Genomic DNA, 18724 nt, shown 5'->3' with positions numbered 1-18724 from the left:
ATAGAAATAGAAAGAAATAAAAATATTCCATTACTGATTATTAGTTAAACATCGAGCAGATATCGCAAGTTAGAAATTCATAATTTCGGATAATATATTTTTTTAATCGTGTCGATCACAACTCATCTGATTTCAGCAAGGATAAAAGCAATGTTATGTCACATACACTTGCGATTATCGTCGAAACAAAAAAAATGCGCGATCAGGCAGAAAGTATAAATAGCGAGCACATGGCACACCTATTTTTCCACGACGATATCTATTATCCAGTGCATAATCGTACAGAGGCACGACTAAAGAGATTACCAATGCTAAAGCGATTCGCCGAGTAAATTTATATACTGACGTAAAAAGTCGCTGTTAAATTATACTTTGCCGTTGCTGAAGATTTACGATTACCTAATTTCCACACAATTACATTTATGTCAAATGTAGATATATGTATATTTAAGAGAGCGTGCAAAGCCAATGAAACGAAATAATTTTCGTGAAACAAAAAATGTGGAAATAGAAATGGAAAAGTGAGTTAGGGGAAAGTGTCGATTTAAATAGAAAATCTCATCGATAAGATGCAAATTGATAACAAATCATTCCTCATTTAATTCCGACTTAAACTCTTAATATTATAGCAGCTATATAAACGCTGTTTATAATGTTAAAAATTGAAACCCGTATGTTACGCGAATTCGCGCAAGAGTGTCGACCCTTAGGCGTAATCAATACGCGATGTTCAATTGGATGCGTATTACTACAAAATTGAGTGATATTGATCGCACATGAGACAGTGGTTAAACCGATCTAGATCATGGTCGACGAATGCATGCAGGCATGAAACCTTGGGAGAGAACGACCTGAATTCACGTTTCTATGTTACCTTTTACTATCAATCTGCTCTTGTAATCTTTCGTATCACAATTTCGAATTTATCTCAAGATTATTTCATAAGAATAAAATTCTGCTAATCTTTTTTAATTCAATTTTTTTAGGTAGAAAATGTGCGTATTACGCATATTCCATTCTCTTCTCTACTACAAAATTCATGAGAAACTTGTCAGAATGATAGAATTTCTGCAGAAAAATAGCTGAGTTGAAAGAAAAATTGACAGGAATTTATTCCGTGAAATTGAATTTCTAATCCGCCATCAAAGTGGGAAACTAGCTTTTAAATTAAATTTTTTTCTTTTCTGCTCGTCTATTCCTAATAGCTAAATGTTGAATTTAATTTAATATTACACTTTGTTCCAAATATAAAAAATTCATTTTTTTAAATTGCTTTTTTTGTCAATTAGAATCTGTTTGCTAGAGGAAAGGAATTCGAGCTTAAATTGCAGAGTTATAAATTATAATTTCGAAGATGTTTCAAAATGAATTCTTTTCGACACATATCTCATATCAACCTGCACAGGAGTAGTAAAGTAACTCTTCATTTAAGCGACGATGTTGTTTACTGTCGTTGATCGAAAGCGACGCCTATGATCTTAGAAGCCGTTGCAACGGCTGCCCGCGGTTGCGCGTATGTATTGCATGTGAGCATTGTAAATGTGCGCGGTACGCACGACGGGTATATTACATACACAAGCAATCGCGTAAGGGAATATTTCGTCGTTCCTCACGTAGCAAAGTTCCAGACCGCCGTGCCGTGACGTATCTCGCGTCACAAAGAACGACCTATTCGTGTGTAAGTGTGTAAGTGCAATGTGTAAGTGCACGCATGTGCCCGTAAGGAAATCCTCTCGCAGCTACATTGGCCGTGGCGAAGGCGTGTCGTTGCTCGATTGGTGCAGCCGGCGGTCGAGCCGGTCGAGCCTCCCGAGAGAGCGACGGCAAGCTCGACGATGGGAAGCTCGGACGTGTTAAAAATAGCCTGAGTACTCGCACGAGCGCGCCGCCGACGTTTTGAGCGTGTGCTGCGTGTTTTCGAGACGCCGTTGCTCTGGTTACTTCGCCAAGTCGCTAATTTTGACGGGCCACGAGCCCGCCTGCGAAAAAAATACGCGCCCCCGTACAAGGTCCGCGATTGCTCTTGCCTCTTGGATATAGATATCGCCGATATCGGTCTCTTCTCTTCCACTCTTTCCGCTCACATCGCTCAGTATCGCTCTTCTATATCTTCTATCTGCTTATTCCCTTTTCCGTTCCTCTCTTGATTCAATTTCCTTTTTTCAGTTCTTTTTTTTTTAATCATCAGGATAGATCTTGCGGGAGAAGCTTGATTAAAATAGAAGGGTTTCGTATTATCTCCTTGTCGTTAGTTAGGCAATAGAAAGTACTTGACCTAATGGCCCTCCTCCTGAGATAATATCGGCAACTTAATGAGCGCCTTCCAAATGAAGGTTTCGGTATTCGGTATTATGGAACATAGCCGTTTTGCGTCGTTATCAAGGCGAGACAAGACGTATCGCGGTCATCGCGGATGAGGTTTCGCTCGTGTGTTATTGAAAAGTCAAGATGTAAGATATGCTAATTTCTACCGGATATACTTATATACAACAAAACGCAGAATTGCACGCGCAATTTTATTTTTGTTATTTCTTTTAAATTGACTTTTTGAAACTGTCTTTTTTAAATCTAGTTTTCTCTGTGTTCTTAAGCAAAAAGTGGCGTAAAAAAGTGTCGCACGTTCTTAGAATGATTGGACGCTGCAAAGAAGGCGATTTTGTGGCACACTTGTTATTAACATAAACGCCTCTTATGCAGTCGCAAAATGACTGATGTGATACGTAGTAGGACTTAATAACGATGACTATTTGCGCATTATGATAATCGCGCGTAACCTCTTTCTTAGAATTTCCTACGAAGATGACGGTGCAGCGCTAATCATTTTAGGTATGTTAATCGTTAATTGTGCCGATTGTGTTAAGTGTTACGAACACCTTAGAACGCAAAATGTCGCGTGCTCCAGGTAGACAAAAGAATCAATTGCCGCATGTGTCATTCTGTTCCGCATGAGTAACATTTCTCAAGCCGATTCCATTCTTTCGCCGAAGGACTTTTTATTAAAATTCCACGCGCGATAATAGCGTATCACTTTACAGTCCGCGAAAATAAAGCCTGCTGATAATAACGGCTTTCAACGGGAGCTTTCGAGTACCTCTCGTTATTCATACATTGTATTCAAAGAGCACTGACGAGGCACTTCCTCCGTTTTTGACGATTATCGAATCGCAGCCAATCGCTGCGTAATGCGAAGCTGCCTTTGCAGCACGCGAGACTCAAAGATCTCAAGTTTTCGATATACCGTTTAATTTCTTATTTATAAAAAAAGAAGATAAACAAAATATTTTGTGACTTTTGGAATTGCACGATCAACGATCATGGATTTGTCAATTTCTTTGCAATATTTTTGCGATGCGTAATTTTACTTCACGAAATGAAGACTTGTTCGGCTTTATTGCATCAAAGTTTGGTTTAAATGATTATAACGCAGAAATCGAAAAGCAAGCATTGAATTTCAAATAAAATTAAAGATTTGTATAACGAAATCAGAATTTTTTTCGGATCACTCATTTATTATTCACTCAGTTATTTTCTTTTAGCTAACGCTATCTATACTTGCCACCTTTACTCATTCTCTCCAAAATATAAACTCTTAAATGTAAGTATTTATATAGACGTGTTTATCTTCAGTTAATATCATACGTGTCACGTTGTTGCCTTGTTTTGAGGCTTGCTTAAGAAGTAACTGTAGAATACGATATTAATAACGGTGTACTTTTATTACTGTTACTACTCTATTATTATTATATTTTTGTTGCATTTTGTATATAGAAAATATGAAAAGTTAGGAAAAGATGTAGGGACTAAAATTCAAGTAAATTCTTACGAGCGATGAGTTTATTGAACCGAACAAATCGATTGGCGTGCTCCGTTTGACTCCAATATATATAACGTCTAAACGTATGAAATAGTCTCTCACATCAGTCATGGGCGTTACAAGCGATGTTTGGATTGTCTGGAATATATCTTTTATTTATCTTAGACATATTTTTGGACACAGCCGATTAAAGTTACGAATAATTTTATGCGTTTTCAATCTTGGGGGGGTAAAGTGGTTGTAAAATGTTGATGAGGTTCGACAGTAGTTACGATCGTTACGTTTTAAAATATACCGAGTCGACCTTTTCGCAAACTTTTATTTTAGTTCTTTCGAGTAGAAAATACGATATTCTTATCCGGTTTCGCTGCATATATCCATTTCAAAATTAACCTTTAGAGAAAACTTGGTGGCTTGATATAAGAGGCACATTTATAATTTGCACAAATATGTGATTCTTCGTCCAATTTCCATCGTTTTTTCTTCAACTAAAATGCTAAGATACCGATAACTTTTAAATATTTAACCATCAAGGAAGACAGGCTTCTCGTAAATCGAATTTTCAGAATAACGAATAGTGAACAAAATCGTGTCCTTCTTCTTTCAATTTTAATTAAAGTTTAATTTAACAAAATTTTAATTTCGAGGTTTAAACGTACATTCGCGAAAAGCTACACTAAAAAGTTCGGCTTCATAAATTCGCCAGCTAGTAAAATTTATCTATTTTTATTCCGGATACGCTGTTTACATTTGAGCGTAAAAAAAACCAGATGTCTTCTCTCATTCGAGAGTTTTACCTTGAGCTCCATATTGCTTGAAGCAAGTAATCCGTGCGCGTCACTTGATACACTTGTCTTTTTTCTTTCTCTTTCTCTGTCTTTTTTTGTCTCGTTCTACTTCTTTTAAAATTGTATGTCTCTCTTCGGGATGCAATCACTCTTTCTCTCTTACGATATAATTTCTTCTCGGAAATATCGACCGCGAGGAGAGCGACGATTCCGAAAATTTGCTCGAGCGGAGAAAAATCCCGAGATAACGAACGAGACCTCCGTACTACGATCGTGAGCGCGTACGACTGCCGCCGATATTCGTGTGATGGTATAACCGAAGCCGATTTTCAAAAGACCCCGCTCTCTTCCTTCGTGTCCCCCTCTTCCTCCTGGACCGATACAACGACAGCACGAATGAGCGACCCTGGGACTGGATTCCGGTCGTATGAACCTTTCACCGTCCCACGTACCCCTACCGCGACGATGGGGGGGATTGCCCCACTAAAAAAAAAAGAAACGAAATAGCGGATGACCGAGCAGTTTGGAACGCGAAAAGCACGGCATTCGCTAATGATACTCGACCTGCGAAAGCAACGGCGAGAGCGAAAGTTTCTAGTGGAATCATGTATAATTTTGAAATTCATAATAATTAGCTAAATGTTTTCAAACTTAATTTCCAATTACTTAATTTCAAGTACGAAAGGATATCTATGAAAATCAGACAAATAATTTTGCGGCTCGCGACAGCTCTCTGATTTTGCGTCGAGGAAAACGCATGGAAACCGCGAGCATCGTGATCCAATTGCGCGGTTGATTCGGGATATCGGACACGGAGTGATCCCAGTCGTACTCGTATTACGGGAAAAAACTGGAGTGTTTTGCGATGCGAGGCAGGAATTGATATACAAATATCGCGTGATGACAGAGGCGCATATTTATTATTAGCGGAAACGCCGATTGCAACAACATCGTGTCACATTACACGAAACTCTTCTGATCTACGATTGATCCGGGCGTATATCACTGAGATTTATTATTAAGTATAAGAAACAAGAAGAGAGATGAGAAAGTATTCTTAACCCTTAAATGCCACGCGGGGTCCAGCGTCCCCAGACCCCAGACTTTTTACAATTATATATTTTCAAATGTTTCCGCCAAAAATGGAGCTCATGCTCCCATTCATGATAGTTGAGTGATTGACCTACCCGTTTGTACACTTAGCAGTACTCAGTTTACTTAATTTTTTATACTATGTTGAAATTGAAATTTTAACAATATAAGCATTTTATTCTCTTTTCTAAGCCTTGAACAAACATTGAAAATAATTTTCATAACTAATAAATATCAAAAAATCAATGAGTAAAGAGACATTTTTCATGCTGGGGTCTTTTAGACCCCATGTGTCATTTACGAGATTCTTGAGAGAGACATTTAAGGGTTAAAGTACAAAATATAAATCCAAATAGAAGAAGAGGGACATTATTTATAAAATTAATTAAGATATCAAATTTTCCCTCTTTCGCGATTATTCTCAAAATATGTATGTAAAATACTCGTATTTCAGTAAATACTTTTGGATCATTCTTGGCCCACGTGAAATAATGCATTCTAGGTACTCTTAAAATATTGCTCGTGGAACATTCCCACCGCAGTGTTCTCCGAAAATGCTCTAACTCCCAGAAAATATTCTAAGCTCACATTATAATGTTTACGATTCCACGGATCCTAAGCAAACGTTACACGCGCACTTTGTCGTCTCAGAAAAAAAAATGGAAATACACGTGGAAATACTTGGAGCATCTCTTAGTCTTTGCACTTTGACGCGATCCTCTTTGCGTTTCTTGCGAGAGCGCGCTTCTGGACGGTCCATACCGGAGTACACACGATACCGGACGCGGTCCGTTAATGAAAGCCGGTTAGGTCATGTCAGTACGTGTCAATTTTACAATTAAGCCGCATTGAAGCGGACTTCTGCGACTTCGCGCATATGGCCCGGTGAATTTCGCATGGCCGACTTCGAAACTCGTCTTGCCTCCGACACGGTACACTTGTTCCGTGTAACAACGTTATTCGAGCCTAGATATTGAAAGCAATAACTAAATATGTGAATAAATATAAAAGTATTGCTTTAATGAAATATTACTATACATCTCAAAATGTATCAAATTTCGGATACATATCCGTTTAATCGAGGAAGACAGAGATCTTTGAAACGCTTCGAACACTGACTCACGAATAATAGCAGTATGGTAGTGTGCAATATCTTATCACTATACACAATTGTATCATTGCAAATATTTATCAAATTAAAGCCAAACACTAATCACTTAATATATCATAGTTCAGTATAAAATAAATACAGGATGTCAGGTGTATGTGTTTGTATGTGCAATGTGCATGCGTTACACAGATATCATCTTGTTATAAAAATGATATCGCGGTTTCAAATAATATCTCAGATAAATTTTTCATTTATATTGAGAGGAGAGAAGAGTAAAATTGCGATGTGGAGAAGAGATTACTCTTAAAACACCAATTTGTTTCATCTCCTTCGCCCTATTTTAGATTAATGATTAAGAGTTGCTATAAATATATCGATATACGAATAGATTTTAGACTCAGACAGGCAGACACGATTATTCACTATTAGAAGCAATTGTTATTAATTGTCGTAATACGTCGGCCGAAGCTGACGAACACGAGATCCAATTTGCATGTAAATACCGATCTAAACTTATGTGCCTCCATTCTTGCGCCAGTATAGGAGATAATCAAGAAACAAAGTCGAGCTTTCTAAAAATTTAACGGCTCTCTGTTAAACCAGACTTGTCAAACAAACATGTCTCGCGTCAATTTGTCATCCACGTTTAAAATTAGATATCTCACTGTTTATGTCGCGAACGAATAATCTCTCGATTTTTATCAAGATAAAACCGTCTACCGAAAAATCAAATTTGAATTGCTACTTATTCAATATTGTTTATCTATTACTAAATTGTTACAAAATAATGAATAAATATTATTCTTAATCATTGCGTCAGACAATGGGAATAATATTAAAACGGAAGGGAAAATATTTAATATTGCTCCATATGTCGATATTAATTTGTGATGTAATTCACTATCTGAAGTTTTCAGTGTTATATTTTTAACACCAAGAATCTCAATGCTTTTTAAATATTTTTTATCGGCGAATTATAGCGAGAGGTTGAATCGCCGATGTCTGGGTGGAGACCTCCGTTCTCCGATATATCACCGAAATTTCAACACATTGCCGCGATAGAACGTTATCTTTTGTGGACTTTGTTTCGCGTTTATCGTGGCACAGCTCGCTTTCGGTAGCCATAAATATATGGCAATTATATCGACATTATTACTCCCATAATGATTTAGCATAGTGATGGTAATCTTCAATACTTTATTTCAATCGTCTCTCGATTATCTATATAGTATATGTACGTATATGTACGCGGGATCTCTCAGAACCCGCACGCTTACACATATCCGACAGTATTCCGCTAATGGAACGCGGGACGAGATATTGCGATAATTTGCGAGTCAATGACTTTGGCGAGACATCAACAACGTCGTTCCCCTGTCACTCGTCATGTTACGCGAACGCATTTTTCTTCGATGCATGCTTGATCGTAATTCACTTTCACGAGGGCTATCGACAACGAATGCTTGGTAACAGCTGGTACTTACCCAGTTCTTATCGGCCGCGGCGGTCTGCATGTAAAAGATATGACGAAAAAAGTTATAAGATTAATTTCATAAGAAATTTCGTAAGCGAATGTCAAAGCGTTATCGTGTTTGGACGGTTAACAAGGCGGATAAGCTCTCGTGGAATATTTTGCATTATAATTTTAAACGATGAAGAATGTTCATCTCGTTAATCTATTTAATCCTCGGGTATGGTTGCCTATAATATTTTGCATCGAAGAAATATAAACTAAATTATAAATTAGGAGAGAGATTTGTTTCACTTAGGGTCCATCAACAAATCTCTCTCCTAATTTATAATTTAGTTTATATTTAATGACGCAAGTTGACACAAACGTCGTTCTGTCTTTCATGGCATTCAATGAGTAACAAAGACAGAGTGACACTTGTGATGATTTGTGTCAGTAAATGGAAAGCACCCTTAATTAATAATAAAAAAGAATCAAATATAATCTTTATTAATTCAATTGCGATCTAGTTACTTAATAAAACATTATTTCTGTAAATCACACCATGGTAAATAATAGTGATATTTTTTAAATATATATGGGAATATCAATTTTCCTCTTCATATTGTTTACTGGACTAATCGCGCAAATAAGCAATTATATTCGAGAATTAACATGGAAGAAGGAAGGATTACCTTCGGTGTTGGAGCTAAAGCCGTTGGCGTCGTCGCCTGTTCTTGAATATCGTCGTTTGACTAGAGCCAAATGTTTAATTACACCAATCTCTTGACATACGAACGAAGGAGGCGTAGATGGATATAGGAAGCGCGAGGGTATATTTGAAAAATTCAATGTAATATTGGTCTAATCCATTTTCTTAAGAGAGAGAATTGGAGATAATTAAATTTTAAACCTCAGCTAAATTTTTTAATCTTTTTAACATAAACATTACTTAAAGTAGTAACTTAGACCATTGTTGAAAGTTTTTATCGATACTCTTACGACATTTTTTCATACGTAAAGAAAAAAATTAAACGTTAAATCTTATTTTATATTTTATGCTTTTATTATAATAAATAAAACGAAATAACAAGAATTATAATAGTAAAGCATGATTTTACTCATTAAATTAGCTACGTAAAATCTTTGCAAATTTCGCTTAATTTCTGGCTACGCCTCCGACGTGAGAATTACGCATATATATCTACTTATATACGATACCTTTTCTTTTTCCACGCCCATCGTATGATAGCTTGAAAGAATAGAAAACGAACAGTTAGTCAGTGGAGATTCTAAAAACGTAGTCATTGAGTAAATATATGTGGCGTGATATCTCTCTGTGCAAATTTGGGTGAGACCCGAAAGTCAATATCGTAAATATCGTTCCAAAATGAGAAGGAGTCATTTCACAGCGATAAAAAGTACTCTTAGAACTCGCGATAACTCACCACTAGAATGTCTTACAAAATGCGATATCGATCGACTAAGAACGAACGACCGTTTACATCGTTACGCAATATCAAACAAAAAACTGACATAAGAATGATAAATGCAAATGTGACGCAATCAACTATGATTGTCTGTTGACTAAAGATCGTGAAAAAATTTATCTTACAAGCATTACGATGAGAAAAATGTAGTCTTGAAATATTTGTTGAAATTGTCACGTTTATAAATTGGTAAATATATTCGTGGATAAATTTATTGAAAATTACTATTATAAATATTCTGAATTATATCGCGACAAAGTTCATTATGTACAAACGTTACATTCACAATAACGAACTCGTTTCACGCGGAAAATCCCATTCTGTTATATTTTGCTCCACGGAGAAGTTTGATAAGAAAAAATTTCATGATGGAACGAAATTTGATGAGATAAGAGTTGAATATTATTGAAGAATTAAACAACAATTACGATAAATATTGATTTCCATAAAAATGCTACCCCTACGCGTTCTATTAAATAAAATCATTAAGGAACAGAAATTATGTGTTAAAGGTAATTTTGTACGAAAAACTCCCTTTGAAAAACTTTCATGATGGAACGAAATTTGATGAGATAAGAGTTGAATATTATTGAAGAATTAAACAACAATTACGATAAATATTGATTTCCATAAAAATGCTACCCCTACGCGTTCTATTAAATAAAATCATTAAGGAACAGAAATTATGTGTTAAAGGTAATTTTGTACGGAAAACTCCCTTTGAAAAACCTCATCTATCGATTATATTGTCGATGGGACAGGATGATGCAAATGCTCTTCTATTCTTCTATTATTCTGACATTTTTTCTCCTTCGAACTATTTTATGCAAATCTGATTAGTTAGGCATTTACCAAGTACGATAAGATGATCGACATGCGTACGTGATGGAACTACAAAATGGTTGGCAATAAGTATTACTTTTTAGAAAGGAAACATTATAATAGAAAAAAGTAAGTACTATAAAGAAATAATTGTTAAATGATCGATAACCATAGATAAAAGAAAAAAAATTGTTTTAAGTAGAAATTATAGATATATAAATTTTTTCTTAATCTAGTTATGATCAGAATTTGTTCGGTAGAATTAAATAAAACTGAGAAAGTACACATACGTTTTATATTTGTCTATAGTTTAATGTAAAATATTAATTAAATTCAATTAAGGTGACCTCTCCTCTATTAAAAAGTTTGATAATTATGACATTTCTGATTGCATCAATTTGATTGATTAATCAATTTTTATCTCATCTGAATTAACATGGTTAATTCTCATTGTTAAGCGATTCGATCACTTATCAGGATTAAATGTGTGCAAGAGTGCTTAAAGTTTGTCACGATATAATTACGCGGTAATAGATATACTCGCCGCGTTTTTCCGAAGATAATTTCATTTGCGTTAATGCTTTCAGCGTAAAAAAATATAATTTATCCCCTGTAAAAAGAATTTCATTTAAGCACGCAAATTGTGTAACAGTCATCGGTATAGTTACATCGCCTATTTGGTGGCGAGGACGGCGAGATAACTAGGTATTTCTATAGGCTGAAAGGCACATTATGATGTTTATCAAACGCATTACGCACGCCGCGTGCAGCACGATGCGATGTGAACGACATAATGGTGCCACGCAACTACAATAAAGTATTACGAGGTATCTCATGCGGAAACGAAACCGTATGTTCAGCCTTCCGTTTACTACTGAACTTTATCGCGTTCTTCTCTCTTAAAAATAATCATATTTATACAATCACGCTTATCGCCGACCAACGTCACGGGGAAAATCCGGCTTGAATGATAGCAAAGGTCAATCGTAAAGGTCAACAGATATACCTTCCACCCTACTCGTCCGCGCGAATTTTGTACGACAATGTCAGAGTAATAGGAGTGTGAAACACGAGTGCTCCATAGACGTTAATTAAATCTTTGAGACTGAAATCGGGACAACTTTGATAAGTTCAGGTGAAAACCTGAAGGGTTAAACACCGCAACACATACAAAGATAAAGTCAAGAAACATTTTCTATGCTTCGATCATTAAGAATTCGACTTGGCGATGTTGTGCGATGGGAGGATTTGAATTCTGATAGAATCGAGTATTTGTCCTCGACAACCGTGCTGATCGGACCGATCGGACATTACGGCATCGACGCAATTCGATGAACCCAAGAGAATGTCGAAAACGTCACGTGCGTGATCGTGACCAAATTAGCGACACGGCAGCCGTCGTTAGCGTTTTTTTCTGACGATCAGCGGAAGATTCACGTGCGGAGTTTCACGTGAGGAAATATTCGCAAACTCACCTCGCAGACGACGGACGACGCACTACGCAGATGAGATGCAAGAAACGCGGACTCGTCTACTCTGACGCGGCTCGATTCGATCCTCGCGTGCCTTAACCCCCCACGGACGAGGGTTGGCGCAGCCGGTGCGACCCCCATCGGGCGATCACAGGGCGCAAGCGCGCTAACATTTTTCACCCCTTCATCTGCCACCCACGTAACGGGGGAGACTCCCGCGCGGATTGACTCGCGATTGCATCACTCACCGTACGCATGGATTTTAGGGTCGATCGTAGGAATGATGACGTCATGAACGACGGAATTGCTGAGCATCTTGAAAAGTAAACGAGGGGTTTGTTTAGAAAAATCAACGTTCCGGTTGATAATGAGAAACTCTCTTTCTCTACATGAGTGTTAAAAATTGGCTCTACTTCAGATTGGTAAAAAAAAATGCGCTAATAATACTTTCTACTTTCGGGTGAGAATATTTCTTTCTTTCAGCATAAAAAATGTTACTTCTAGTGTTTGCATAATAAAGAACAAAAATATAGAAAATTTTGCTATGCGAGAGAGGAGAGAGAGAGATAAATACGAATATTCTTTTTCTATTGCGAGTACATCTAGCAGATTCTAATATATCGAGACTGAAGACGATCGCTCTTAAACATAATTGGATGGTCATATCGAATAGCTGAGTTATATATAAGCGGTTTATCGATTCGCCTATGAGAAATCCACGATACGGAGGGGATGCGAACGTCACACAATTCCCTTCCGCTGTTGCGCCTCACTAGGATGATAAGAGCTTCATAGCTTTGTGACACAATTTATATTCGTATTTACGACTTGAGAATGTAAATAAACACGAGAGACGCGTTACATGTACAATATTATTTAACCGATTTAACGATATCGTCTGCAGTCAAAACAGTCGCGTTTCATTACGAAATAAGGTAAACGTGCCAATGCCTGGACAGTCAGTGGACACGTATACCTATGTCTGGACACCTTTATCATTTTAGTCCTTAAATAAATTTAACGCGAATTAAAATCGAAGATAAAAATATATGTTTCTTGTATTTTGAAACTTTGGTTGCAGTATCCAAACGTTAATTCGCGTTATACCTATTTAAAGACTAAAATGATAAAGGTGTCCAGACATAGGTACGTGTCCACTGACTGTCCAGGCATTGGTACATTTACTTTAATTACAATACGAGAAAGCGTTAGAAAAAAAGGAAAAGGAAAGGAAGGAGTGCAAGGTGAACGCGTACACGCACATGTGCGTGGGGTCTCTCTCGATCCTACGCGAAGAAATCCGCGTCTCGCCGGCGGCCGGCGGCCGGTGACGTCTGCAAAACGGTCGCCGAGAGCTGGCACGTTGCCGTTGCCCGACGCGATCGCACCAAAATGTAACCGAACATTCATCTTATTATCCCGGATGCGGCTGGCGCGACACTCGGAAAAGAAAATGATATGCACTCCCTCGGGCCAGCCAGTGACGCGTAATTTCCTCATTAGGAAAGGAAATTAATCGACCGCGACGTATCCTGACATTTGAGAATCACGACCTGAGGAATAAGCTCGAGATGTAAAGACACATTCGAAGAAATTCTATAAAATAATATAATGCTTTTCAACCGAGGATTCTTCTACTTTCTACTCTCTCTTACTTTCCACCCGATACCAGTTTGATTCAGCTGACAATTTATTATATTTACGATTCCGTGGAGATTCTGATACTCGATACGGCTGTATCGAATAATTTCCTTATCGTGTTCAATCTGTCACTGGACGAACGATAATGAGCGGAAACAGCTGTAATTGAGACTGGACGATCGATTGATACGGCAATGACGCGTTAATGCGTAATTACAATCTTCGCGGTTATACACAAGATCTGACAAGTATGTAATTTATTATAGGCTCAAGAGGAGCTTAAGAAGAGCTTAGTTTTCAAGATAGTCGAAATCTTTAAAATCTCCTATGTTCATTGGCGCTGCTGGTTTTTGAGAGGCTCGATTTACACATCGTTCGTTATCGCAGGGAAAATTATTCTACCTAAGTAGATCAATCAGGATTAGAAATTTAATGTAGTTAAATTTTTATGATTGCCCTATATATAATAAAATGTAATAGATAATAATAATATAAATAAGTAAACGAAAGTAAGAGTTAATGTTTAACATTACTGCCGCAGAAAATAAAAACGCGATTAAAATCTCGATAGAATTATTACATCTACAATCTGTTAGATCTAATTAGATCGATTCTCAGTGGCTCAGACGAGGATACTTGGCGTACGCGCAACAGAGCAGTCGATCGCGCTTTAACATCGTTTTCCCTGCGAGAGACGTTTGTAATTTTCTATTTTTATGACGAGCAAATATCCCGCGCAGTTGCGACGAATGTGTCGTCACTCTCGCCGCAGCTTTCGTCAGATAGGGAGAGACAGAACCGATTACGTGCCTCCGCGCACACCCACCGGAATCGACCAGTAAAAGAGCCGCGACGACTGAGCGTCTCTCCGCCTTCGCATTGAATTTCAAGAATGTACATTCTGATCCTTCGATATTTGGTGACATTTACGGGCGTTCTTTAAGCCAAGTTAAAAATATGACCGTTGATCCTGCCCCCCTATTCTGTAACTCTTAACGACAGTTTCGTTATCGTTATACGTAAAAAAGCTGCGCAACGACAATATAACGATAACGAAACTGTCGTTAAGAGTTACAGAATAGGCCCCCGGGTGTATTAAAAACGCGAGGAAACAGCAGTTATAGATTCACAAATTCTCTAAGTTAAAAGATTCAAATGACTTTCCAGATAGTTGCACGCAGTTGCACGTGCCTTTCGTGCAGACAATGGCAACAGCTGCTTCCATCGATAAGCGGTCGCCCGTGGACTCGCGTCATCATGGACATTGGATAGAAAGAAGCGCCGATTCACCTGTTGAGACTGCGAACGCGATTCGCGGCACGCGCGGATTATTGCGCGATTATCGCGCGTGCACGGATACAGGACTATTTCTGTCATATTAAACAACAGCCAAAGTAATAAACGGCGGTAGCAACCTTGTGCCCGGAGCGCGTTAGTATATATTTTTCTTTTTTTTTCGAACCGTACGCCTCGTTTAATTAGCCGTGATACGCACCGAGGGCAAATTAATCGACTGCCTAGAGCACCATTAAACCTGGATCAAATGCGCGTACAGGCGCGCAACGCGCTTGTTGCATCACTCGCGGGCACGCTTCGTCAATCGTGTTTTGTTGCATTCATTGGCGTAATGTTTGAAAGAAAAAAACATGTAAGAAAAGGAAAGACATCCAGGCTTTGTGTAAGGCAGGAGGAAAACAGACGGGTGAAAAAGATGAGATGATCTTATAGAAGTATAGAGAAGGGATGTTAATTAAACGTATTTTAGAGCGTTTAATATTTTTCGCGTGACGACATTGCACTTGAGAAAAATATTAGGTAGGCGAGGAGAGCTTTACAGCGAGTTACACGCCGCGTGGAATTCTTGCCAATAATCCGACGTGATAATCATCTTAAGACGCCGGCCTGTATTCCGAGAAAATTCCTAATAAGCGCAATGCATGTACGCGAGCACACGGCGTTTGGGCGTTCATTAAAACAATTGTCAACGTTTGAGGAACTAAAAATCAATCTTTCGACGCTCATCCACTACTCTGACGCCGTTAATCGATACATACTTTCGATCGGTCCCTAAAAAAACACGAATTACATAAGATTACATAAGAGGACGTTATGTGATGATTTGTGCAGAATGTGACGATAAATCGGCCGGGGACGGTCGGTCGCAATAAGTTGATCGCAAAACGAGATGGATTCGCGAGTTCATAATAGAGATAACTCTCGAATAACATAATTAATTGAAAAAGTGCCGTATTATTCGATATTTAGGATTCATGTAAATTTGAAGATCACGTTTTGCGCTATTGAAAACCGTGTAATTCAAGACTTCAGATCCATATAAAATTGAGCATTTGATATAAAATTTGATTCCAAGGGATTACTAAAAGAAACTTTTAAAAGAGTAAGGTTGTCATAATTTTTTACCGTGTTATTCGCGGATTCGCCTGTACGTTACGACAAGCCTTTAGAGTCAGAGAACTTTCGTTCTATTCTTTGTAGTTGAATTTTTTGTACTTTTGTATCTTTTCTCCTTTTCCCTCCAACGTCTAATTATATATCTATTTCATTTCAGACGGACACAGTACAACAATGTTGCACGACCGACACGAAGAACAGAGCCAATTGATTTGAGATGCAGCTACAACAATTTGTAATTCGATAAAGCGCGTGCTGCTCGACGCACGCGGGTTTCGCGCGGATGCCACCTCGTAAACAAAATTGAAGAAAAGACGCGGGTCTTCCACATATCACTTCTACAAAGTCGGCGAGACGTGCGTGCGCGCGTGAGCGCGCATGTCCGCCCACCTGACTTCAAATAACCACGGGATTTCGACATTGCTCTAAAAATAGGGTGTTTTCCCGCTAGCGCATGTTTCGTTACATAGGTGCTCGTCTCCGTTAGTCCGTTCGCGGTTCGGCGCACCTCGAGCGCTAGCGAGCCGGCATCGTTATTCGTTGTCTGCCGCGCTCCGATTTAAACGGCGCGTTCACGCTCGCGTTTAATCGGCGATTGTGCTACGGCACAAGTCCAGGCAACATTACCGCGACATCTTTCGATATAAGGAGCAAGCGAATTATTTTCGAGTCTCTCCGATTGAATGATATATCAATTCCCAGCTTCGCTTACGCAACTCTTACATCGACCGCTTTGAGAAGAATTAAAGAACCTCATCTGTTCTTCAGGAGAAAAAAAACATTTCGTAGTACTTATAAAATGCCGTAATGCCGTAAATAATTAAGAATGAATAAAATTAATACTAAATTAAAACCCTTATATTATCGAGAGTTTGTTTTATCGGACTTGAATTTTCTCACGTCGTTATAAATTCTCATTACATTTCACTTTGACGCGCGTGTTTAATTTCGAGGAACGAATTTAATTTCATGTGTATTCAGCTTTGTTTGTTGAAACAACAAATATATACGTCGCTCGTTCGTTCGATGAACGCATCGCGACGAGAGCTTTACCTTCCTCGCTGAGAGAGGTATCGTGGTCTCTCTGGCGTATATCGGAACGTCGAGATCGCTGACGCTGCTGCTGATGCTGGGTGCCCGCGAATCGGAGCGTCCACCGAGCGGTACCGTGAGATGCGTCGGCCTCAACGGGTGCGATTCCGCGATGTAGCCCTCGCCAAAGTCCTCGTCCTCTCGGTCCATCTGTCGGAAATGCGACTTTTAAAGTTGAAACCGCAAAGTTCAATTTGTCCTCTTTCATTTAAGAATGAAAGATTGTCTTATTTTCTAGACTGATAAAAAGCAGGATAATAAAATTGAATCGCTCCACGCCTTGCGTATGCGGACATATGTTTTTAGAGATGTATGATTCTAGCGTATGATCGTTATAGTGCGAGTGTTTGATCGACAAATAAATAAGTCGCGTGATTAAAAGCATTTGCGGGGAACAACTTGTTGAAGCTGCAATTAATTACATTGTCACGAGGCTCCGCCGTTATTGTCAATTTTCATAGTTTTTCTGCGTCGTATGTGGCGTACGTAAAATTAGCACGAGTAGCGTGACAACGGTGCGCTTTCCCCGTCAAGTATTTGGCCGATGATCAAGGCTAGTAACCCGATGACATACTCCTCGCATACATGTGTGCTCTCCTCCTCGTCCTACCATTCAGCAACGATTGGACGACCAAAATTCTGGCAACTACTTCGCCAGATCGATTTTACGTTTAGTCTAGACATTAATTTCAAGTACTTGTCGATATTTTTTACGCACATTTTCCAGAGCTTGAAAAGGAATAAAGAAAAATTTTTTTATTTCTAAGATTATCCGATTATCTTATATAAATAGAATATATTATCAATAACGCATGGTGAAATTCCCCGTAAATCCCAATCGATTCGAGAAAACATTGGAAAATTGACAGTACGTGTCCTCTGGTGATTACATAGTCGAGCGTTCTCTCTCTCTCTCTCTCTTTCTCTCTCTCTCTCTCTCTCTCTCTCTCTCTCTCTCTCTCTCTCTCTCTCTCGGATCTGGTTGGACGGCCGACCATCCTGGTCGAACGATGATATTGGCGTTTAAGTCCTACGCAGCGTATCCTGCTAATCCTGTATATAACGCGCCCTCAATCCTTGGCGCATTGTAAAAATGTAAGATCCGCATTGTCTCGGAACTTAATTATCCGCTTCAAGTATGCGCACTGAATACAGTATCCCCGATGTCCTAATCTATGCGACGGTAGACAATGTGTGTTAAATAATGAGAGAAGCTCTTCGATTAAGTTGACGCTAATGAGTATAATGACTAGGAAGGACGAGAAATTGTGTGCTCTCCAATTATAAATTTGGATCTCAATGGATCCAATACAACGAAGCATTACCTCGGCAAAGTTTTTAGATGAGGGTGATCGAGAGCCTCGAGTTCGCGCGAATTCAGCGTCTCGCGAGGAATCCTCGAATGTTCGCAGATTTTCGGGTGCGCGTCGCACAAAGAGAGGGCGGTTCACGGGGAAAGAGAGAGATTCGCGGCGGGGAATGCGCTAGGTCGATCGGTGACCGGAATGCATCCGTGCAGCCAGGGGATGCTCTTGAGACT

At 38.7% G+C, this 18724-nt stretch overlaps 1 protein-coding gene across 6 annotated transcripts in view; it reads right to left on the bottom strand.

The window, feature by feature from the left end:
* Positions 1-18724, bottom strand: part of LOC139811816 (solute carrier family 2, facilitated glucose transporter member 1) — a 25225-nt gene extending 6501 nt beyond the window's left edge. Inside the window, exons 1-4 of one of the 6 annotated variants that reach the window (XM_071776229.1) lie at positions 12043-12154; positions 9477-9507; positions 8951-9010; positions 8290-8313 (exon numbers count right to left, since the gene is read on the bottom strand). In XM_071776229.1, the coding sequence (XP_071632330.1) occupies positions 8290-8313; positions 8951-9010; positions 9477-9497 (105 nt within the window). In that variant the 5' untranslated portion in view covers positions 9498-9507; positions 12043-12154. Of the gene's footprint in view, positions 1-3823; positions 3953-4611; positions 4901-8289; positions 8314-8950; positions 9011-9476; positions 9508-12042; positions 12155-17145; positions 17335-18509 lie in introns of those variants that run through there. The other 5 variants (XM_071776230.1, XM_071776226.1, XM_071776227.1 and 2 more) reach the window with 5 other exon arrangements.

This window comes from Temnothorax longispinosus, chromosome 4 (genome assembly GCF_030848805.1).
Source record: "Temnothorax longispinosus isolate EJ_2023e chromosome 4, Tlon_JGU_v1, whole genome shotgun sequence".
Taxonomy (NCBI): Eukaryota; Metazoa; Arthropoda; class Insecta; order Hymenoptera; family Formicidae; genus Temnothorax; species Temnothorax longispinosus.
Note: the sequence above shows the minus strand (reverse complement) of the source record. Positions and strands in the feature narration are given on the sequence as shown.